At 44.0% G+C, this 24,589-nt stretch overlaps 2 protein-coding genes across 4 annotated transcripts in view; one reads left to right on the forward strand and one right to left on the reverse strand.

Annotated features, from left to right (window-relative positions):
• The window catches only part of reln (reelin), a 181,520-nt gene that overhangs the window by 123,024 nt on the left and 33,907 nt on the right, over positions 1–24,589 (forward strand). For all 3 annotated transcript variants that reach the window (XM_082182128.1, XM_082182130.1, XM_082182129.1), the window contains exons 43-54: positions 1,023–1,173; positions 1,439–1,697; positions 2,831–3,080; positions 3,172–3,340; positions 3,671–3,811; positions 4,432–4,609; positions 6,528–6,721; positions 14,073–14,314; positions 15,337–15,491; positions 17,494–17,708; positions 17,847–18,024; positions 23,136–23,311. In XM_082182128.1, coding sequence (XP_082038254.1) covers positions 1,023–1,173; positions 1,439–1,697; positions 2,831–3,080; positions 3,172–3,340; positions 3,671–3,811; positions 4,432–4,609; positions 6,528–6,721; positions 14,073–14,314; positions 15,337–15,491; positions 17,494–17,708; positions 17,847–18,024; positions 23,136–23,311 — 2,308 coding nt within the window. The remainder of the gene's footprint in view (positions 1–1,022; positions 1,174–1,438; positions 1,698–2,830; positions 3,081–3,171; positions 3,341–3,670; positions 3,812–4,431; positions 4,610–6,527; positions 6,722–14,072; positions 14,315–15,336; positions 15,492–17,493; positions 17,709–17,846; positions 18,025–23,135; positions 23,312–24,589) is intronic.
• Positions 10,995–13,956, reverse strand: LOC309507796 (uncharacterized protein). The gene is made up of 2 exons (XM_082182213.1): positions 12,598–13,956; positions 10,995–12,399 (listed from the first exon to the last, which is right to left on the reverse strand). The coding sequence occupies exons 1-2, from the start codon at positions 13,439–13,441 to the stop codon at positions 11,600–11,602; spliced, it is 1,644 nt and encodes a 547-aa protein (XP_082038339.1). The 5' UTR covers positions 13,442–13,956; the 3' UTR covers positions 10,995–11,599.

A 24,589-nucleotide genomic window follows, 5' to 3' on the forward strand; every position in this document is an offset into this window, starting at 1 on the left:
ACTAATTGTGTTACTTATTTTTTATTGAAAGTAAAGCGTTACTCTACTTTTACTTTTCCTCACCTGGGCTGGACTCGCTCGTTTGGTTTTTAATAGCAAAAAAAAAAAAAAAAAAAAAGTCATTCAAAAGTGAAGTGAATAAGCCTAAAGCTGAAGGAAATGCAAAGTCAGTCAATAAATGAGAAAACAGAGTAACATTACTTATTCTTATTAATGTGTTACTTTGCTTGTTACTTGAAAAAAGTAATCTGATTATGTAACTTGCGTTACTTCTAACAGGGAACGTTCCTGCAAAATTCCCTCAAAGTTATGAACAAACTCACTTTCAGTAATGTTAATAGAGTGTCTGTTCAAAGTTATTCTCAAAGCGTTAGAACAAAAACATTACGTAAAAATCGTTCATGAATTTTTTTGTTTTAAAGTCCTCCTGTTGTCAATAATTGTATCCCTTAAAACTCATCTTTGATCACCAAAATTACATTTTTAAGCGTTTTTACCTTGAATTTTTTTTCTTCATGCCTTAAAAATCTTGAATGTAACTCGACACCCTTGCCTCATTTAGTATAAATGCCACATTTATGTATGAATATGCAAATGAGCCCCGCCTCCACTCACTCACTCAGCTCAGAGATCCACTGGTTGATGATCACACGTTGATCTGATTGGTTACAAGGTAGTTTGTGATGTCAGAAACACCAGCGATTTCAAAACGTGTTTTTGAGACTGTCTTTGGTTCACTGCAGTTTTAAGGAGAAAATACTGAATTTACACATGGTTTGTCTTAAAGCATATTAAAAAACACCACATAGACACATAAACTACATTAAAAGCTGGATTTTCACCACAGGGGGACTTTAAAGTTTCATTTGGACGTTCATCTAATATGTCACTACTTGTTTCAGAACATTCAAAAGTAATGTTTGCAGAAAGATAGACCTGAATCTCCCCACAGACAGGGTGTCTTCCTCAAGAGTAGATCTTCTGGAGAAGCTTGACTATAGCAGATGTTGATTGTCTCATAGGTGGAGTTTTGGAGTCTGAACATTTTAAGTTGATGAGTGGAGGAAAGCCTTCCCGAAAGTGTGGCATCACGACCAGCGGGAACCACCTGTTCTTCAGTGAGGACGGCTTGCGGATGCTGGAGACGCTGGATCTGGACCTGTCTAACGCTAGGTATCACACACAACAGAACCGAGCGTAACGGACAATGAGAATTGGCAAATGGTTAACGTGCAGCATCACAGACCAAAGCAAAAACACACATTCCAGCCTGGAAACGCATATTTCAAAGTAAAATAACGGTAGAAGTGTTTTTCAGAGAAACGAGTGTGTGAACTCAGCATGTTTCCTCAATATATGCAAACAGATTATGGTATTTTTATGCTTTAGTAGAGTGAAAAAGTTACATCTTTAATGTTCAAATGTGTCCCCACCACAGGTTCATCCAGTTCTTCCTGAGGCTGGGCTGTGGGAAGGCGTCCCCGGACCCGCGCTCGCAGCCGGTGCTCCTGCAGTTCTCCACGGATGGAGGGCTCAGCTGGACTCTTCTCCAGGAGTTCCTCTACAGTAACAGCAGTAACCAGGCTCACCTGGTGGCCCTCGAGATCCCTCTGAGGGCCCGGACCCCAGAGACACGCCTGCGCTGGTGGCAGCCCTCCGAGAACGGACACTTCCACAGTCCCTGGGTTATTGATAAAGTAAAGAGCCAAGACACACTCATTTACACTGTATTAAACATTGCAAAGGCATTCAGAACATTTTTCTCATTTTACTCCATTATACCGGACAAAAGTCTGAAATTATTACAATTTTGATCATTTATTTGATTAAAAATGCAGTAAAAAATGAAATATTATTCAATGTGAATATATAGTAAAGTGTAATTTATTCCTGTGATCAAAGCTGATGTTCAGCATCATTACTCTGCTGAAGCTGCTTTGATACAATCTGTATTGTGAAAAGCGCTATACAAATATACTTGACTTGACTTGACTTGACTACTCCAGTCTTCAGTGTCACATGATCCTTCAGAAATCACTCTAATATGAGGATTTGATGCTCAAGAAACATTTATGATTATTATCAGTGTTGAAAACAGTTCATATTTCTGTGGAAACTGTGATACATTTTATTTTTCAGGATTCTTTGATGAATAGAAAGTTAAAAAAAACAACATTTGTTAAAATATAATCTTTGTAACATTATAAATGTCTTTAATGTCACTTTTGATCTTTTTTTTTTCTTTTTAACCACAAATCTTTGAATGGAAATGCATCACAAAAATGTTTCCACATGTTTTCCAACTGTTTTCAACACTGATAATAATCATAAATGTTTCTTGATCATCAAATCCTCATATTAGAGTGATTTGTGAAGGATCATGTGACACTGAAGACTGGAGTAATGATGCTGAACATTCAGCTTTGATCACAGGAATACATTACACTTTACTACAGTAGTCAAAATTTGAAGTGGATTAAACAAGTTCATCCAAGTTGTCCTAAAACAAGAACGGGTATTGTTCAAAATTCATGTATAACTTTGATGAAAGGTTTTGATCCACTTCAAATGTTGTCTACTGTATATATTCACATAGAAAACAGCTGTTTAAAATTGCAATAATATTTCACTGTTTTACTGTTTTGTTGATGATTGTTCAAGGCGCCGCCAGTAATCATGTGCTCAGGCTGGCCTGCTGGTTGTGTGTGTGTGTATCAGCAGCATGTTGTGACGTGTGTGTGTGTGTGTGTGTGTGTGTGTGTGTGTGTGTGTGTGTGTGTGTGTGTGTGTGTGTGTGTGTGTGTGTGTGTGTGTGTGTGTGTGTGCGCAGCTGGTAGTGGGTGGCAGTGCCAGTGGTTGGGGGCCGCTGGAGGACGACTTCTCCTCCACTAACACCCGCTCGTGGCTGCTTCACCCTGGTGGCACGCGGATGCCAGTGTGTGGGTCTGACGGAGAAGCCTTCGCCTTCATCGAGAAATCAAACACTCGCTACGGCATCACCACCGACATCAGTGTGGGCCCCGATGCTTTCGTCCAGTTCGACTTCTCCGCCTCCTGCTCGGTCACCTCGTCCTGCTACAGTAGGTCACTGACGCGAGCGAGTCCTGTGTGTGTGTCGTGAAGAGGGCTTTGCTCTGACGGGTGTGTGTGTGTGTGTTCATGTGTTCGCAGCGGTCGAGCTCGAGTACTCTCTGGATCTGGGTCTCACGTGGCTGCCGCTGGTCCGGGATTGTTTACCCACAAGTCCAGATTGCTCTTCTTACACACTCCAGAGGCTGTTGGTGTCAGATACGTACAACAAGTGGGGCAGAGTTACTTTACCCATACCACACTACGCCAGGTAAACACACACACACACTTGCACTCACATCAATGATATCTAGCACTGTGTCCTAACCAGATGCAACACCTACGAGATGTGACAAAATCAATCTAAAATCAGCCAATCAGAAGAGCGTGTGGGCGGAGTCTCTCTGCAAACACACTGCACTCGCAACCAAATCAATCACAAAAATCACAAATATAAAATAAAAAATGTTTCGTTCAGTGCATTTGCTTTACAGTAATTAATAACTTTTTACACTTTCATTTTCTGACATGCTTTCACTTCTCCAATAATATGTTGAGTGTCTCTTTGAAAAACACTCATTCTTTTGTGGCGAATGCTCAGGTCCACAGCCACACGCTTCCGCTGGTTCCAGCCGGCGCCCTTTGATAAGCAGCAGACGTGGGCTCTGGATAACCTGTACATCGGAGACGGCTGTGCCGACATGTGCTCTGGACACGGCCGGTGTAGACAGAGCTCCTGTGTGTAAGTCCATCTCAGTCTCAGAGTCAGTCTCAGTCACAACTCACTCTCAGAGTCAGTCTCAGCTCACTCTCAGAGTCAGGCTCAGTCTCTGTCTCTGTCTCTGTCTCTGTCTCTGTCTCGTCTCAGTCTCAGCTCACTCTCAGAGTCAGGCTCAGTCTCTGTCTCTGTCTCTGTCTCTGTCTCGTCTCAGTCTCAGCTCACTCTCAGAGTCAGGCTCAGTCTCTGTCTCTGTCTCTGTCTCTGTCTCTGTCTCGTCTCAGTCTCAGCTCACTCTCAGAGTCAGGCTCAGTCTCTGTCTCTGTCTCTGTCTCTGTCTCGTCTCAGTCTCAGCTCACTCTCAGAGTCAGGCTCAGTCTCTGTCTCTGTCTCTGTCTCTGTCTCGTCTCAGTCTCAGCTCACTCTCAGAGTCAGGCTCAGTCTCTGTCTCTGTCTCTGTCTCTGTCTCTGTCTCTGTCTCTGTCTCGTCTCAGTCTCAGCTCACTCTCAGAGTCAGGCTCAGTCTCAGTCTCTGTCTCTGTCTCTGTCTCAGCTCACTCTCAGAGTCAGGCTCAGTCTCTGTCTCTGTCTCTGTCTCATCTCAGTCTCAATCTCAGCTCAGTCTCAGGTCTCTTCCCTTTCAGATGTGACCCAGAGTGGGGAGGCGAGTTCTGCGACGAGCCTCTGGTGTCTCTCCCCGTCCAGCTGAAGGACAGTTTCAGTCGAGCCCCGGCACTCAATCACTGGCACCTGCTGACCGGCGGCAAGATCAGCAGCGTCTGTGGAGCGGTGGCCTCAGGGTCAGCCCTGCACTTCAGCGGGGTAAAGCCCTCCCTCCATCTCTCCATCCCTCAGTCCTTCCCTCCCTCCATCCGTCAATCTCCTTCAGTTTGAATAAATCTTAAGTTTCTCACATTCACAGTCCACACAAAATAACTGTGGGCCCTATTTTAACAGTCTAAGTGCATGGTCTAAAGCGCATGGCGCAAGTGCATCTAGTGCGTCTGAATCCACTTTTGCTTGTTTAACGACACGAAAAATGGTCGGTGCTCCCGGCGCATGGTCTAAAAGGGTTGTCCCAGAAAGCGGAAAGACTGAACGCTTCTCTAGTGAGGAAACGGATCTGCTCGTGCGCGACGTTAAAGCTCAAGCAGACCATCTACGGGGCAAAGTGTACGCGTGTTATGGACCCGCCTATAGGCGCATATTACTAATACGCTCTTTAAATAACAAAAACAATACTGCCAGACCAGGTCTCAGTTGGTCAACGGCTCAGTCTATTTCAGTTTCCTCAAAATAGCAACGCTCCAACAATACGCCTGAACACACACCTGGTTCTCAGACCAGCAGCTCATGGGCCACAGATGGGTGTAAATGCCTTTCCTATTTAAACAACGTGGCGCAGGACGTGAAAATGAAAACTGCGTCGGGCTGAAACTAGCAAAACACACTTGCGTCGTGCCTGGCGCTGTATTGGTCCGCATGTATGATAGGGCCCTATGTCTTACAGGGAACGTTCTGGCAAGGTTCTCTCAAAGTTATGAACAAGAAAGAACATATTTAAAAACTGGACATTATAAACATTCAGAAATAACATTTTCATAACTTAATGGGAAAGTTATCAAAACGTTGTTTTTGTTAGCTGGGTCATGAAGTGAGAATTTGGCAATTACCAAGTATAGATGAAAACTAAAAACAAAACACAGACTTCATGAGTATTCCAGCTCCCGCATTTCAACCGTCAGCGAAGACCTTATTTTCTTGAAGATTGTGTCCCAGGAGTCTTGTGGATTGCTGCTTGTTTTCCTCTAAGGCTTTTTATAGTTTACCCCATCCATTTTTCATTGTGTCTTTATGAGTTCCGAATCCCTGCTGTCCTTCTCCGTAGGGACGATGTTCTTGAGCTTCACGATGAGGCACAAAAGCTCAATTTTACTTTCATCAGAGCGTGAAATCTTCCTGCAGACAGTCTCTCAAATGCCTCTGAGCAACTCCATCTCAGATATCATGAGTTTATTCAGAAAAACTTCACCCTGCCTGCCAGCTTTCCATAAAAATCTGTCTGTCTGTCTAACTGTCTATCTCAAGTCTCAAGTCTAGTTTATTCATAGAGCCTTTTACAACCACACTGTAAACCGAAGGACTGTCCCAGCTGACAAAAATATGTTCTAAGAATGTTTTCTGAATGTTCAAAACATCCAGTTCTTTAAACATGTTTTTCTTGGTTATGTGAACGTTAAGGGAACGATACGTTGTATCATTCTTCAAACATTACTGGAACGTTACTTTTGTCCTCTGAATGTTCTGAAACTAGTAGTTACATTTAAAAATGTTTCACGAACATCAACTAAAACATTTCAACATCAACATTTCATGAACAATGTATGAACAATGTTTTTGTTCTAACATTTTGAGAACATTATTAAAGACCAGATAACTGTGAACGAATATTCTATTAATGTTACTGGAAGAACGTTTGATCATAGCTTTGAGAGAACCTTGACAGAACGTTCCCTGTTAGGTGAGATACAGTCTGTAAAAATACAGATTAATACAGACAGTGTAAAACATCAAATACAAATATCAAACACTGAGATAAAATCCAGCTCCAAATATCAACAATTAAAAGCCATAGAAAGCAAATTTTTTCCAGTGAGAGTGAAACATGTCGTTCTTCCCGTCTGTTGGACTAATGTTTTTGAAGTGTGTTTCTCACTGCTGTTGTTTGTCTGATGGCCAGAGCTGCTCTCGTCAGCTGGTGACGGTGGATCTGAATCTGACCAGTGCTGAATTCATCCAGTTCTACTTCATGTACGGCTGTATGATCGCGCCGAGCGGCCGAAACCAGGGTGTTCTGCTGGAGTTCAGTGGGAACGCTGGGATCAGCTGGAGTCTGCTGACCGAGATCTTCTACGACCAGTACAGCAAGCCTGAGTGAGTCTTGTTCTGAATCAAGCCAATGTCCATTATTAAAATCCCAAGCTCAGTCTTGATCTCTGCCTTACTCACTGAATTAAACAGAAAATTAATAAGCTCATATACCAACAGTTTAGTGCACTGCTGCTTGAGAGAGTTATCTTGCATACTGCACACTGTTTCACATGCTAGTTTTATACTAGCTTTATACTTATTTTTTTTGAAGAAATGAATACTTTTATCCATTCATGGACGTATTAATTTGATCAAAAGTGACAGTAAAGACATTTATAATGTTACAAAAGATTATATTTCAAATAAATGCTGTTCTTTTGAACTTTCTATTCATCAAAGACTCCTGAAAAATAAAATGCATCCCCGTTTCCACAGAAATCGCAAGCAGCACAACTGTTTTGAATACTGATAATAATCATAAATGTTTCTTTAGCATCGAATCATTAGTATGCTTACTAGGACTAGATGTTAGAATCCCTTGATAATCAGCAAGCGCTGTTGTTGGAGATGTCCTCTTGGGTGGAGCTGGATTGGGGGATGATCGCCTGGTGCCTCCAATACAACACATCATCAGTTGGGCACCCCAGCCTCATTGAGTGTTTCGGCCTTTTATCACAATACACCCTCACCTGAGGCTGGCCCACCACAGGCTGATCAGACCTGGGTGTGTGTTGCACCGGAGGCTCCATGAGGTCACTAGCAGCCAGGCACTTCAGCACTTGGTTGTGGCGCCAGGTGTATCTGCCTTGCGTAAGGCTGGTCTTGCAGCCTACCAGGATGTGTTTCAGGGTTGCTGGGGCAAGACACTGGAGGCAGGCTGGATCCTCTCCAAACCAGAGATGTAAGTTGGTTGGAGAGGGCAGGACATAATTTGTGTCTCTGATGGTAAAGCTCAGGATATTGGACTCCGTGTTCCACAGCACGCTCCAAGTGATCTTCCTCCTCTCCACACCTTCCCACCTCATCCAGCGGTCTTGCTTGGCTTGAGACACCGCTCTGGCATACCTGTCCGCTTCCTCCTGGTGGCGCACCTCCTCAACCACCAGGCGCCGGTGTTCAGCTAGATAAGCCTTCTGCCATGTGGGTGTTGTTGCTCCCAGCCCTAGGCCCCCGCTGCCTTGTTGGACTTGGCCCACTATGTCCCGGTGTCTAAGGGTGGATCTTGCCTGTGCCACTGCTACACCTGGCCTCCACCTCCTCCCTTTGGCTAAGGCGGGAGCAGCCCCTCTGACGAAGGGATCCTGGGATTCTGTGAGGGTCATTTCGAGCCTTGCTTTAGAGCATTTGTACTCCTCCACCAGGCTTGAGATTGGCATAGAGAGGGCTCCATTGCCATACAGTCCTATGCTACTGAGGCATCTGGGTAGTCCAAGCCACTTTCTCACCTGCACATTCACCAATCGCTCCAACCGATTGGCTTGGGATAGGGTGACCTCATAGATGGAAATTGGCGACATGAGGCGGGGCAGCAGTCCGAACTGAAGGCTCCAGAGTTTCAGCTTCCCTGGGAAGGCAGTGCTGTTGATCTGCTTCAGACCACTGATGGTATCCTGCTTTAGTTGTTCCACCTGTTTGGCGTCTCTGAGATCTATGTTGTACTACCGACCATGGCTTTTGATGGGCTTCTCCAGGATAGTTGGTATCGGCTTGTCATTGATGTGGAACCTCTCATTTACTATCTGTTCCTTGACAATGGAGATACTGCGGGATTTGCTGAGTTTAATCTCCATTCGTGCCCATCTGATGTTTCCCTGGAGTTTGTACAGCAGGCGTTTGGTGCATGCGTTAGTCGTTGTTATGGTCGTCATGTCATCCATATACGCCCTGATTGGAGGAAGCCGCAGCCCGCTCTTACGTTCCCCTCCAACCACCCATCGAGATGCCCGAATTATTAACTCCATTGCCATGGTGAAGGCCAGTGGGGAGATGGTGCAGCCCGCCATTATGCCTATCTCCAAGTGCTGCCAGGCAGTTGTACTTGCCTGAGTTGTAACACAGAACTGGAGGTCCTGGAAATAGGCTTTGACCAACCTTGTGATACCCTCTGGGACTTGGAAGAAGTTGAAGGCTGCCCACAGCACCTCATGAGGCATTGACCCGAATGCACTGGTAAGGTCTAAGAAAACAAACCATGCAAGTCTTTCTTTTCCTTCTTATCTGTTTGTACCTGGTGCCAGATGACATTTGCGTGTTCCAAGCATCCTGAGAAACCACTTATCCCTGCCTTCTGCACTGAGGTGTCTACATAATTGTTCTTTAGCAGGAATGCTGAGAGTCTTTGGGCCACAACACTGAAGACATTTTTTCCTTACACATTCAGTAAGCTGATCTGGCGGAATTGATGGATGGTTGAGGAGTTCTTCTCTTTGGGAATCAGGATCCCTCCCCTTCGCCATGCCTTAGGTATGATGCCTTTTTCCCATGTCACCTTCATTAGCTTCCAGAGGACCTTCAAGACGCCTGGTGTGTTCTTATAGAGTCTATATGGAACACTGTTGGGCCCAGGGGCTGATGCTGTTCTTGCCCGTTTTACTGTGTTCTCAACTTCTCTCCATGTTGGGGGTCTTGTGTCCAACTGGTGCTCAAGTGGTTGGATTGGTGGCATGTCATCAGGGATGGTGGCTGGCACATGCCTCTGATTGTTGGAGTAGGTCTTTCTCAGGTGCTCCTCCAGTTTTCTCACAGGTACTTTGAGAGTCCCGGTTTTCTCCTTGACAAAGAGGTCTTTGGCGAACTTGTAGGGATCTCTATAGGCCTATGTCACGAAAAAATTGAAGACCGTCCGTCTTTTAGTAGGGATAAGGCTCTTCCGGTTAGCTTTTTACAATGGCGGAGTCCGATAGATACCGCTGGACCAAATCTCTCCGCAACCTGCCTGAAGTCACATATGACGATGTGGTTTGGATGGTAAATGAAAACTCTCAAGTGGAAAAGCGTGAAAGCTGAGGTATGGCTGTCTACGTCCTGACGCAGAGCAACCCGGTACACTACAACAACAGCGGCGGGCCGTTCGCCAGTAAGGTAAACGTTTCTATGGTAACAGCGAGTTGGACCAATCAGCAGATGTTGCTGCTACGCTTAGGATTGTGTAGTTTTTTTTCATAAGATCGCGGATAAAACATGTTTTTCTTAAAACAAGGTTGATTTCATACGAACTTATAGCTTCTACAGGAGCAAAAACCTTCGTTTCACAACCTCATAGCTCGTGGTCAGTCTACCTCGGATGGTTTAGACATTATGGCTGATAATCTAAATCCTTATCGAGAAATACTGTTGACCGGAAGTTCTGAATCCCTACTCCGTGTTCCGGAAGCAGGAAGTGTGACATAGGCCTATAGAAGGCAGTCCTTGTTCGATCTTTCTTCTTACATTGCTTTCTCAAGCATTCTGCTCTTCGCAGCGTTGCAAGGCGCTGCTTGCTGTCACCCTGTAACACCTCAGTTTCTTCCCTTTCCACCTCTGTGGCCTTCTTCCACTGCCTTCTCAGTCATCTTCTCTCTTTCACAAGTTGCTCAATCTCTTGCTGCTTTCTGGACTTAAGATAGGCTGAGGGTTCCTTCTGAGTACTGTGGCCCTTGCGTTTCTCTCCGAATCTCTCTGTGCCGTAGCTGTATATGATCTCTCCTATCTTCTCCAATTTTCTTTCGACACCCCCTTTCAGACCTTCTAGGAGATGGACGAGGTCTGTGTCGATGGTTCCCCACTCCTTTTTCTGGCAGGATTTGGGCCACAGAATTTGAGGCTTTCGTCCATCCATTTTCCTCTCTACCGCTGGCTGTGACTGGATAGGGTCTGGGCTCATGTCCGTTGGTGGAGTAATAGTAGTAGTAGTAGTAGCCTTTATTGTCACTTAGCTTTAAGTACCAGCGAAATTAGCCATCAACCTGTTCATCGAGCCATCGAGCTGTGCTTGTCTGAGCTTCCCCTGGGGTGCTGATACCCTGTGGGCTGTGGTGAGTATCCTGCCACTGGGCTTCATCCGACTGATTTGCCCTACCTCTGAGGAAGTAGTGGTCAATGCGAGTCCTTTGGTAAGTTCTTTTAGGCACTTTTTTCTGCCCTGGTGGATCTTGAGACCCTGATGTGAAGATGTGATCTTATTCCAGCCACAAATACAGCTTTTTAGTTTGTGTCCTGCCAGTGCTGATAGTCCGTCAACTGCCTTGCTGATCATCTGTGTCGTCGTCGTTTCCGTTCCAAGGTCTGTTACTGTGTCATCTTGCGCCCTTGCTCTCGCAGACTCCTCTTGAATTTTTCGTAGCAATGGTTGGGTGGCTTCGAATCATTGTGTTGTGACCGGCCCCTGCCGACAGGGGTAGCTAGCCCATGCCAGCCCTGTCGGGGTCTGTTCCCTCCTGTCAGCAGTCTCTTCAGGCTGTCACCAGGTCTTTCCCGGGTTGTCAACTGCCCTTTCACAGTAGTCACTGGTTCCAAACCAGAGTTTAGTATGCTTACTAGGACTAGATGTTGGAATCCCTTGATAATCAGCAAGCGCTGTTGTTGGAGATGTCCTCTTGGGTGGGGTTGGATTGGGGGATGACCGCCTGGTGCCTCCAATACGACACATCATCATTTGTGCACCCCGGCCTCATCATATCATGTGACATTGAAGACTGGAGTAATGATGCTGAAAATTCAGCTTTGATCACAGGAATAAATTACACTTTACTATATATTTACATTTACATTTAGTCATTTAGCAGACGCCTTTATCCAAGGCGACTTACAAATTAGGACTAAATTCAGCGAGTCATCATAAAGAGGCAAGAGCAACAACAACGCAGGAAGTGCTCAAAATACGAAGTTCAGGTATTATTCAGAGTAGCATAAGCCTGATAAGTGGTGTTTCGAAGGGAAAGGATTTTTTTATATATTTTTTTTTTATAAGGTTAAGTGCTCACGGAAGAGATTGGTTTTCAGCTGTTTTTTGAATGTTGTCAGGGATTCTGCATTCCGGATGAGGGTGGGGAGAGCGTTCCACCAGCATGGAACTGTGAATGAGAATGTTCTGGAAAGTGATTTTGTGGCTTTCTGTGATGGAACCACGAGACGTCGCTCGTTGACCGATCGTAGGTGTCTGGTAGGGATGTAGACTCGTAGGAGTGAGTGAAAGTAGGAGGGAGCTGAGCCTGTGATAGTTCTGTAAGCAAGCGTCAGTGCCTTGAACTTGATGCGAGCAGCTAGAGGTAGCCAGTGCAGAGAGATGAACAGAGGAGTGACGTGGGCCCTCTTGGGCTCGTTGAAGACAAGACGAGCTGCAGCATTCTGGATCATCTGTAGGGGTTTGGTCGCACATGCTGGGAGTCCAGCCAGAAGGGCATTGCAGTAGTCAAGCCTAGAGATGACCAGGGCCTGGACGATAAGTTGTGTTGCATGCTCAGTTAGGAAAGGCCTGATCTTCCTGATGTTGTGCAGTGCAAACCTGCATGATCGAGCTGTCTTTGAAATGTGATCTGTGAAGGTCAGCTGGTCATCAAACGTTATTCCAAGATTTCTGACCGATCTTGATGGGGTGATTAATGATGACTCTAGCTGGATGGTGAAGTCGTGCTGTAGAGATGGATTGGCAGGGAGGACGAGAAGCTCAGTCTTTGCCAGGTTGAGCTGCAGGTGATGTTCCTTCATCCATGTGGAGATGTCCGCCAGACAGCTTGAGACCCGTGCAGCTACTGTGGGATCATCTGGTTGAAAGGAGAGGAAGAGCTGTGTGTCATCAGCATAGCAGTGGTAGGAAAAACCGTGTGCCTGTATGATGTGTCTCAGTGATGTGGTGTAGATGGAGAAGAGGAGGGGACCAAGAACTGTACCCTGGGGAACCCCTGTGGTCAGCTGATGTGCTCTGGATACCTCACCTCTCCATGCGACCTTGAAGGACCTACCTGTGAGATAGGACTCAAACCAGTGGAGTGAAGTTCCTGTGATGCCCAGTGATGAGAGGGTGGACAGAAGGATCTGATGATTCACCATGTCGAAGGCAGCAGACAGATCCAGGAGAATGAGGACTGAAGATTTGGAAGCAGCTTTTGCGATCCGTAGGGCTTCTGTGACTGACAGTAATGCAGTCTCAGTTGAATGTCCTTTCTTGAAGCCAGATTGGTTGACATCCAGCTGGTTGTTTAGAGACAAGAAGGATGTTAGTTGGTTGAAGACAGCTCTTTCAAGTGTCTTCGCAATGAATGGTAGGAGAGAGATAGGTCTGTAATTCTCTACAAATGATGTGTTTAGCGTTGGTTTTTTGAGCAATGGAGTAACCCGAGCCTGCTTGAATGCTGTAGGGAAGGTGCCAGTGTGGAGGGATGAGTTGATGATGTGTGTGAGTGATGGTAGAAGTGTGGGAGAGATGGCTTGTAGAAGGTGTGAGGGGATGGGGTCAAGCGGGCAGGTGGTAGGGTGACTGGAGAGGAGAAGTGTAGATACTTCTTCCTCGGTTAGCGAAGAAAAGGAGGACAGAGGGGTATTGGCTGTGGAAGGGGTCGGTCTGGGTTCCTGTGTGTGTGGAGCTGAGAACTGACTGCTGATAGCTGTTGTTTTGTTGGTGAAGAAGGTCGCAAAATCGTTAGCAGTTAAGGAGGAGGCGGGAGGTGGTGGAGGTGGACAGAGGAGAGAGTTGAATGTCTTGAAGAGTAATCGTGTGTTGGAGGAGCTGTTGATCTTGTTGTGGAAGTATGAAGATTTTGCAGCATGAACATCAACAGAAAAGGAGGAGAGGAGAGATTGATACATACTCAGGTCAGATGCGTCTTTTGATTTGTGCCATTTCCTCTCCGCTGCCCTGAGTTCGGTCCGGTGTTCCCGAAGAACCTCAGATAACCAGGGGTTAGAGGGAGTAGCGCGTGCTGGCCTGGAGGAGAGAGGGCAGATATATTCACATAGAAAACAGCTGATTTACATTACAATAATATTTCACAGTTTTTACTGTATTTCTGATCAAATAAATGCAGCCTAGGTGAGCAATAGAGACTTCTTAATTTTTTATTTTTTTAAACGTAAAAAATCTTGCAGACCCCAAACTTTGAATCGGTAGCATAATTTAAAATTTGGTTTATTTTCCGACCATTTCAAGTTGTGAAGGAAAATCTCCCAAAAATAATTTAAAAAACCAGATCTTTCTCATGGTATTGAAAGCAGAGTGAAATATGAAAGATTATTATGTGATGAGATGTGTTGTATGATCTGTTCTCCCGCAGGTTTGTGAATGTGAATGTGATGTGTTGTATGATCTGTGATGTGGTGAATGTGATGTGTTGTGTGATCTGTGATGTGTTGTGTGATCTGTGATGTGTGGTGAATGTGATGTGTTGTGTGATCTGTGATGTGGTGAATGTGATGTGTTGTGTGATCTGTTCTCCCGCAGGTTTGTGAATGTTCTGCTTCCGGCTGAGGCTCGGGTCGAGGGCGTTCGGATCCGCTGGTGGCAGCCTCAGCACGACGGGGCCGATCGCAGCGACTGGGCTCTGGATAATGTGCTGATCTCCGGCTCAGACGCTCACGCTCAGATCTCAGACACGTTTGGAGGAGTAGCTCTGCCCAGTCACGAGCGAGCGCCGGCCGATGGCACACACACCAGCGCTACACCCCATCACGAGGAGACCATCGGTACGAAACATGGCAGATTACTCTGGAGGACAGAGACAAGTGTCCTAACGTTTTACTACGAAGGGCCAAAAATCGAATTCTGTGGGCAGAAAGTAAAAGTTGCATTATATCAAACTTCTATATTAAATTTAAAGTGGTTAGACTTGGTTCCCCTGATTTATGATTTCTTAATTTTAAAACTCTGAAAATCAAACTGGATAAGTTAAGCAGATTGATAAAGTTTTAACAAAGAAACTGTATTGCCATTTTTTTAAGTTTTAGTTACCTTTAGAAAAATTTAATAATAAAGAAAAGAATCTTGAACATTTAAGAAACTAAATTAACATTTAAATTAATCCAAACATAAATAATAGTTTATAATATGCAATTAGACAGAGTATATTTGTATTTCATAATTAAAATTAAAATGAAGTCTATTATTAATAAGGGAATAATATCCTTCTTTAAGCACAATAATTAAATAAAGAGCGAAATTATGTTTATTACATGGCTTATAGTTACACATTATTGTAGTGTTAAACAGCCCATCAGGGTTGCGTTAGAGCGCTCTGAATCTTCATTAGGTGATGGAAATTAAACTTCTGTAAGTTCAGAGAAATGAAAAAAGTTAAAATGTTATCTAGAATTATTCACAGTGTTTTGAAGTTCCCACGGCAACGATATTGTGCATAGCAATTGCCACGATTAACAGTCTTACAGAATAAACGGCACACGTGTACTTCAATGGCAGATTATTTTATATTTTTCCCCTCATGACATGGCGGGCCAAATCAAAGTTCCTCACGGGTGTTTGGGCATCTTTGATCTAGATGACAGAGAGGTCAACTCCGGCTGGAGGGACGATAGCTTGTTCATGCTCAAACAGCAAAGATGAGCATGTGAGAAAAGCAGAATAGCTCCTCTTTAAATCACTTGTTGATCTAAATCAGTTGCACATGAGCAGGTCGCGGGGTCACGGGGCGTAACTCTCACCTCTTCTCTGTAGACAGCACACATGTTCACTTGAATCTGTTTCCTTTCAGTGAGTGATCACTGGCTGTTTTCTGAAGACTGCTCCGTCAAGCGCTTCTGCAGTTCTCCAGACGGAGTCATGGTGTGTGGAAACACTGACGGACAGGAAGTGTACGCCGTCACACACGACATACTTCCTGCCAAAGGCTGGGTCATGCAGTTCAAGGTAAACACTCAGTAACACACACCTGCTGTCGTTGGTCTACACACCGATTTCCAGTGGTGGACGGGAACAGTATTTCTATTTTGTTACTGCGCTTGAGTTGAATTAAGTTAACTTTATCTGAGTATTTTTATTTTGGAAAACTTTTACTTCACGACATTCCAGAGCATAATACTGGTGGTGTTGAGGAGATCCCCTGACTGGAATGTAAAGCGCTTTGGGTGTACTGTAGTAAATATAAAAAAGCACAATATAAATGCCTCATTCATTCATTCATTCATTCATTCAATATAATACAAACCTGCCATTTTGTAACTATTGTTTTGTACACTGTTGGATTATAAGATAAAAACAGGTACGATTTTAAAACAGTTTAATCTGAAATCAATATCTCTGATCCCCATAATTATTTATGTAGTGAAATGCTGTGTAATAAGTGGTATGACTGTATACCGTATCTTTAAATATCCGTCTAGTTTGATCTCGCCGCTGAAACTGCTCTCTCCGCGGAAGCTTTGCGTTTAAACACCTGATAAAATATTTCAACTCAGATCAATATTTTGTGTCTGATTATTTACTGATGTGGCAAGTATCCGTGTAATAAGCGGGATAATGTACATCGAGCCGGTTGTTATCTCAGAATAAACCCCTTCAGGTGTGTGAGTGTGTGTGTGTGTGTGTGTGTGTGTGTGTGTGTGTGTGTGTGATCTCAGAATAAACCCCTTCAGGTGTGTGTGTGTGTGTGTGTGTGTGTGTGTTATCTCAGAATAAACCCCTTCAGGTGTGTGTGTGTGTGTGTGTGTGTGTGTGTGTGTGTGTGTGTGTGTGTGTGTGTGTGATCTCAGAATAAACCCCTTCATGTGTGTGTGTGTGTGTGTGTGTGTGTGTGTTATCTCAGAATAAACCCCTTCAGGTGTGTGTGTGTGTGTGTGTGTGTGTGTGTGTGTGTGTGTGTGTTATCTCAGAATAAACCCCTTCAGGTGTGTGTGTGTGTGTGTGTTTGTGTTATCTCAGAATAAACCCCTTCAGGTGTGTGTGTGTGTGTGTGTGTGTGTGTTTGTGTTATCTCAGAATAAACCCCTTCAGGTGTGTGTGTGTGTGTGTGTGTGTGTGTGTGTTATCTCAGAATAAACCCCTTCAGGTGTGTGTGTGTGTGTGTGTGTGTGTGTGTGTGTGTGTGTGTGTGTGTGTGTGTGTGTGTGTGTGTGTGTGTGATCTCAGAATAAACCCCTTCAGGTGTGTGTGTGTGTGTGTGTGTGTGTGTGTGTGTGTGTGTGTGTGTGTGTGTGTGTGTGTGTGTGATCTCAGAATAAACCCCTTCAGGTGTGTGTGTGTGTGTGTGTGTGTGTGTGTGTGTGTGTGTGTGTGTGTGTGTGTGTGTGTGTGTGTGTGTGTGTGTGTGTGTGTGTGTGTGTGTGTGTGTGTGTTATCTCAGAATAAACCCCTTCAGGTGTGTGTGTGTGTGTGTGTGTGTGTGTGTGTGTGTGTGTGTGTGTGTTATCTCAGAATAAACCCCTTCAGGTGTGTGTGTGTGTGTGTGTGTTTGTGTTATCTCAGAATAAACCCCTTCAGGTGTGTGTGTGTGTGTGTGTGTTTGTGTTATCTCAGAATAAACCCCTTCAGGTGTGTGTGTGTGTGTGTGTGTGTGTGTGTGTGTGTGTGTGTGTGTGTGTGTGTGTGTGTGTGTTATCTCAGAATAAATCCCTTCAGTTGTGTGTGTGTTATCTCAGAATAAACCCCTTCAGGTGTGTGTGTGTATGTGTGTGTGTGTGTGTGTGTGTGTGTGTGTGTGTGTGTATGTGTGTGTGTGTGTGTGTGTGTGTGTGTGTGTGTGTGTGTGTGTGTGTGTGTGTGTTCTCTTAGAATAAACCCCCTTCAGGCTGATGAAGACCTGATCCTGCTCACCCTGTCGGGTTTATTCTGAGATAACAACCGGCTGGATGTACATTATCTGTACAATCCCTGACCTGACGAGTACTGACAGTGGTTGTGTGTTTTGTGTCAGATTGCGGTGGGCTGCAGCGCGCCGGAGAAGCCTGCGGAGAGACAGGTTCACGTCCAGTACTCGGTGAACTTCGGCGTGACCTGGAAGTACCTGGTGCCTCAGTGTTTGCCTGCGGACCCGCGCTGTGGAGGACAGGTGTCCCAGCCGTCAGTGTTCTTCCCTGCCGACGGGTGGAGGCGAGCCATCTATCCTCTGCCGGACAGCCTCGCAGACACGTCAGATACTTACCATTTTGGATTTTTTTGTTATTTGTATTCATTATTTGTATTTTATTGTTTCCTTTGATGCTATTATGAATGTAATAGATAATAGGTGAATACATTGTGATCCTCTATATGTGTATGTTGTTATAGAACGGTGCGCTTCCGCTTCTATCAGAGGCATTCGGATCTGCAGTGGGCGCTGGAGAACTTCTACATCGGTCCTGTGTGTGAGAAACACTGTGGAGGTCATGGAGACTGTCTGGACCAGCAGTGCCTGTGTGACCCGGGCTTCTCCGGGCTCAGCTGTTACGCCAGCGCCTCTCTGAAGGTACACACACACATGAATGCGCATCTGAATGCGTTGTTGTTTTTGGAGCTCTATCGATTTGATTTATAATTCTTGATTTTTCTCTTTAAACTCGCTTACAACGAACATTTTCTACTTTTCCTCACTGAGAAGCACTACTGCTCAAACCTCATAGTTACAATGCGGACTGTTGAGCAGACGCGTCTCAAGCCTATTAGTGATCCAACGCTGGATACTCTTAAAGGTACGTCCGTGGATCACGGCTGAACGCGTCTTCTCCACACTCACTTACAAACAAACATTTTTTTTCCGCCTATCGTGCGTCTACTCTACACCCCTACCACTAAAAAAAACCCGGATTATATCCAAGACTTCAGTCATAAATTAGTATTAATATTGATAGCATCACTGGTAGCTTCGTTGCTAACTCACTGTCCATCTGTTAAAATGGCGAATATATCAGATGTAAGTAGTCTACCTTTTGGTGCAGGTGAGGACACATTTGAGCTGCACGCACTGCAGTCTGAGCTGGAAGCTGTTGAGAAACAGATCCACAACCTTTTATTGAGACAGGCCGAGCTGAGAGACCGGTGTTTGGCTCTTGAAACATCACGCGCCGATGCACACAAATCAGTGTTTAACGTTACTAACCCGCTGACTCCGACCGCGTCTACTCCGTGCGTTCCTCAGCATCGGTCGAAATCAGCCATGGTCTCGTTCACTCCGGCTCCAACACGCCACCACGAATCCTGGGTAGTTCCGCAGCGGAAGACGCGAGTCAGGTTTAGACCAAGACTTTCTCCGACCCTCCCGGTTTTCGAGTTATCCACACAAAACCGCTTCTCCCCTCTTCGCGAAACAGAACACGATGCTGTGATCATCGCCGATTCCATCGTTCGGCACGTACACGCTACGTTAGGTAAAAGTAAGGTGCACAGTCACTGCTTTCCTGGTGCTCGTGTTTCTGAAATCGCTGCTCGCGTTCCCGAGATCCTGAACGGTGACGAGCGCGTCGGAACTGTGGTCCTGCACGCGGGAGTGAACGACATCAGGTTGCGCCAGACGGAGATTCTGAAGAAAGACTTCAGGAATCTGATCGATACGGTACGCAGCACATCGCCTGAAACAACGATCATTGTGTCAGGACCGCTTCCCACGTACCGACTAGGGCATGAAAAGTTCAGCAGATTATTTGCGCTAAATGAATGGTTAATGTCATGGTGCAATGAGCAGAAACTGCTCTTTGTAAATAATTGGAATCTGTTTTGGGAGCGTCCTAGGCTTTTCCGTGCTGATGGCTTACACCCAAGCAGATTCGGAGCGGATCTTTTGTCGGATAACATCTCCAAAATGTTAAATACCCTTTGACTAGTAACCAAAAGTCCAAATCATAGTCTCTGCTGCACCAATTTAACTGATATAAATACTAGTGTAGAACATTGCATAGAAACCGTGTCTATTCCTCGTTTAGTGAGATCAAATAATAAATCTAATGCAGGATCTAGGAAAAATCTAATTGTTATTAAAACAGAAAATGTTGCTATTAGTAAACAAAAACAATTTCTAAAGCTAGGTCTTCTAAACATTAGATCACTCACACCTAAGGCAGTTGGGCTTAAACCAAATGATTATTTCGGTCTAAATGAGTCTACTCCATCTGGATACTGTTATAAGCATGAGCCCCGTCTGATTGGTCGTGGCGGTGGTGTTGCAACCATCTATAGAGATATTATCAATGTTACTCAGAAAACGGGTTATAAGTTTATTTCATTTGAAGTACTTGTACTAAATGTTACGCTCTTAGATGTTAGAAAAACATCCCTATTATCTCTAGCCTTGGCTACCGTATATAGACCGCCAGGGCCTTACGCTGATTTCCTGAAAGAGTTTGCAGATTTTCTCTCAGACCTATTAGTCAATGTCGATAAAGCACTAATTGTTGGAGATTTTAACATACACGTAGATAATCCAAATGATGCGTTAGGGGCTGCGTTTACAGATTTATTAAATTCATTTGGGGTCAAGCAAAACGTCACCGGACCAACTCATCATCATACACTCGATTTAATTATATCACATGGAACCGATCCAACCGATATTGATATCATTCCACAAAGTGATGATATCACTGATCACTACATGGTAACTTGCATATTACGTACTGCTGTAATATGTCATGCGGTGTCGCGTTATCAACCAGGCAGAACAATCCTCCCATCCACCATAGATAATTTCTCAAATTGCTTATCTAATCTGTCTCAGCTGCTGCCTGAACCCAAACAAACAGATGAACTAGAACTAACTAGCACTATGAGCACCATTCTCTCTAGAACATTGGATGTGGTTGCACCTATTAAATTAAAAAAGGTCAGAGAGAAAATGAAAGCACCATGGTATAACAATACTACGCATGTTTTAAAGAGAGAAACCCGTATTTTAGAGCGTAAATGGAAACAAACTAATTTAGAGGTCTTTAGAATCGCGTGGAAAGACAGTATGTCACGTTATAAAAAGGCCCTAAAAGCGGCCAGGGCTGAGCACCTCCGCAAACTAATAGAAAACAACCAAAACAATCCAAGGTTTTTATTTAACACCGTGGCTAGACTAACAAATAAACAGACGTCACCCGAACAAAATATCCCTTTACAGTTCAGTAGTAATGATTTCATGAACTTCTTCACTGAGAAGGGTTAGGGTTAAAATAGAAAGCATCAGAACCACAATTGTAAACGTTCAATCTTCAATTGCGCCTTATAATTCAGCTTCAATTATCACCCCGCAAGAACAATTACAGTGCTTTACAACTAAAGAACAAAAAGAGTTAAATAAACTTATCACTACATCTAAAACAACAACATGTTTATTAGATCCTATACCAACTAAACTACTGAAAGAAGTGTTACCTGTAGTGGAAGAGCCTCTCCTCAATATTATTAACTCGTCTTTATCTTTAGGTCATGTTCCAAGAACATTTAAACTGGCAGTTATAAAACCTCTCATTAAGAAACCACAATTAGATCATAATAATCTAGCAAATTATAGACCCATTTCAAATCTTCCATTTATGTCTAAAATATTAGAAAAAGTGGTGTCCGCTCAACTGGGCTCTTTCTTGCAACAAAATGAGATCTATGAAAAGTTTCAGTCTGGATTCAGACCGCATCATAGCACTGAAACTGCGCTCGTTAAAATCACAAATGATTTACTTTTAGCTTCTGACCAAGGCTGTATCTCAATACTAGTTTTACTTGATCTTAGTGCTGCGTTCGATACTATAGATCACACAATACTCTTAGATCGACTACAAAATTATACTGGTGTTCAAGGACAAGCATTAAGCTGGTTCAAATCATACCTATCTGACCGCTACCATTTTGTCTATTTAAATGGCGAAAAATCGATCATAACTCCTGTAAACTATGGAGTGCCGCAGGGATCTGTGTTAGGCCCTCTGTTATTCTCAATATAGAATAGAATAGAATAGAATAGAATAGAATAGAATAGAATAGAATAGAATAGAATCAGGCATTTATATAGCACTTTCATATGTACTACTGTACACCCAAATCGCTTTTACAATCATATCAGGGGATCTCTCCTCAACCACCACCACCAATATATATATGATGCCACTTGGAAATATTATAAGGAAACATGGAATTAGTTTCCATTGTTATGCTGATGACACTCAAATATATATTTCATCACGGCCGGATGAAAACGCTAAATTTTCCAAATTGACAGAGTGTGTTAAAGATATAAAAGATTGGATGACGCGTAATTTTCTTTTATTAAATCCAGACAAGACAGAGGTAATACTTATCGGTTCAAAAAACCGCCCACAAAACCTCGCACAATACAACTTTAACATCATAGGATGTCCTGTTACTTTATCCTCTACAGTAAAAGACCTGGGTGTTATACTCGATTGCAACCTGTCTTTTGAAAATCATATTTCATATGTTACAAAAACAGCCTTTTTCCACCTTAGAAACATTGCTAAGCTACGTAATATGCTATCAGTTTCTGATGCAGAAAAGTTAGTTCATGCATTCATGACCTCGAGACTGGATTACTGTAATGCTTTATTAGCTGGTTGTCCTGCATCCTCAATAAACAAGCTACAGTTAGTCCAAAATGCCGCCGCTAGAGTTCTTACGAGATCAAGAAAATATGATCATATAACACCAATTTTATCATCGCTGCATTGGTTGTTCAAAAATTTAAATTTGGATAGTTTTTCTTCTAAAAAGACTAAAAAGTTCAGGTGGAGAAAAAAACTTTTTCTTTACCTTGACATGTTTCGACTGCAACCTGCAGTCTTCCTCAGAAGCGTCATCTGACAGCTGTGACGTGTCGTTTATCAGCTGTTATTTCCTGGGCGTGGCCAACCCGGCCATTGGTTACCTATAAAGTTCCGTATTAATTACAAGGTATTGCTACTGACTTATAAAGCCCTAAACGGCTTAGCTCCAGTCTATTTAACGGATCTTCTATCGCCCTATAATCCATCGCGCTCTTTAAGATCACTAAATTCACTAAATATCCTTTTGGTCATACCTAGGATATCCAGAACCACCAAAGGAGGGAGAGTGTTTTCACATTTGGCTCCAAAACTCTGGAATAGCCTTCCTGATACTGTTCGTTGCTCAGACTCGCTCTCCCAGTTTAAAACTAGATTAAAGTCGCATCTCTTCAGCCAGGCATTCATATAATCTTACCGTTCAAACTACAATCCGGCCTCTAGCTCATAAATGCCAGAGGAGAACTGGCCCCCGACTGAGCCTGGGTTCTCCCAAGGTTTTTTTTTTCTCCATTAGGTCACCTGATGGAGTTTTAGGACACCATTAGGTCACTTGATGGAGTTTTTCGGTTCCTTGCCACTGTTGCCTTTGGCTTGCTCAGTTGGGGATATTTTGGGGATATTTAATTTAATTTTACCTCTTGAAACAAACTTTGTTGTATTATTTTAATTTAATACTGTGAAGCTGCTTTGATACAATCTGTATTGTGAAAAGCGCTATACAAATATACTTGACTTGACTTGACTTGACTTGACTTGACTTGACTTGACTTGACACACACACACACACCATCACACACACATCTCACTCTCTCGCTGTCCCCTGCAGGCGTCGCTGAAGGAGCGCTTCGAGTGGGTCGGGGCCCGTGGGCCGCAGTGGCAGGCGCTGGAGGGCGGGTCTCCCTGTACGGACTGTGGGGTTCTGGTGGAGGGAACGGCTCTGTACTTCAGCGGGGCCGGGGCCCGACAGGCCGTCACCAGAGATCTGGACCTGCGCGGGGCCAAGTAACTACACACACTACACATGTCACACACATAACATTCTGGGCCCTATTTTAACAATCTAAGCGCATGGTCTAAAGCGCACGGCGCAAGTGCAAATCCACTTTTGCTAGTTTAATGACGGGAAAAATGGTCGGCGCTCCCGGCGCATGATCTAAGAGGGTCGTCTCTATTCTCTTAATGAGTAATGGGTGTGTTTTGTCTCTATTCTCTTAATGAGTAATGGGTGTGCTTTGTCTCTATTCTCTTAATGAGTAATGGGTGTGTTTTGTCTCTATTCTCTTATTGAGTAATGGGTGTGTTTTGGGCGTAACGTGAAATAAACCAATCAGAGTCTCGTCTCCCATTCCCTTTAAAAGCCAGTTGAGGAATTTGCAAGCGGAAAAACTGAACGCTTCTCCAGATATGCTTGTGCGCGAGGTTATAGCTGTGTGTGTTTGTGTGTGTGTGTGTGTGTGTGTGTGTGTGTGTGTGTGTGTGTGTGTGTGTGTGTGTGTGTGTGTGTGTGTGTGTGAGGTTAAAGCGCAAACAGACCATCTACGGGACAAGCCGGATCCACCATTTATTTATGTACACAATAATAATCTTTTACATTGTAATCCTTTTATTTTTAATATTTGGCATGTTTGTGTGCTGTTGCGCATCCCTGTGTGTGTAATAAGCAGAGTGTGTGTGTGTGTAATAAGCAAAGTGTACGTGCATTATAGACCCGCCTAAAGGCTCATATTACTAATGCGTCCTTTAAAAATTGCGCCATTGACTTTAGACCAGGTTTTTGTTGGTCAATGGCTCAATCTATTTCAGTTTCCACAAAATAGCAATGCGCCAACAATACGCCTGAACACACACCTTGTTTCAGACCAGCAGCTCATGGGTGAACAGATGGTGCAAAATGCATTTGCTATTTAAACAATGTGGCGCAGGACATAAAAAATGAAAACTGCGTCGGGCTGAAACTAGCAAAACACACTTGCGCCGGGTGTATGATAGGGCCCACTGTATGTCAAACAGTTTCACAGACATCAACAGCTCTTCTGACGGCCTCAGATCTCAGAGAGATGCTGTGATGCTGAACTGTTCAGACACAACACATTATGCTTTACAGAATGTTCCCAACAATCACAGGAAAGTTTTCTTTACGGAAGTAGGAGAAATGTTCCCCCTGAATGTTCATGAAGCAGAGCACATCAATAATAAATAAACAATAAGCAAAAAAATCTCTGCTAACCTCGGGCTCTCTTCAGTGTGATTTACTTTTAAATGACTTTCTGTGGAAGACAG

This window comes from Leuciscus leuciscus, assembly GCF_965113295.1.
Source record: "Leuciscus leuciscus genome assembly, chromosome: 10".
Lineage (NCBI taxonomy): Eukaryota > Metazoa > Chordata > Actinopteri > Cypriniformes > Leuciscidae > Leuciscus > Leuciscus leuciscus.

Coding starts and splice junctions, on each gene's coding strand:
- LOC309507796 (XM_082182213.1), bottom strand. CDS start 13,441: ATGTATCAATCTCTCCTCTCCTCCTTTTCTGTTGATGTTCATGCTGCA. Junction 12,400..12,597: donor GTTTGAGTCCTATCTCACAG/GTAGGTCCTTCA, acceptor CCTTTCAACCAG/ATGATCCCACAGTAGCTGCA.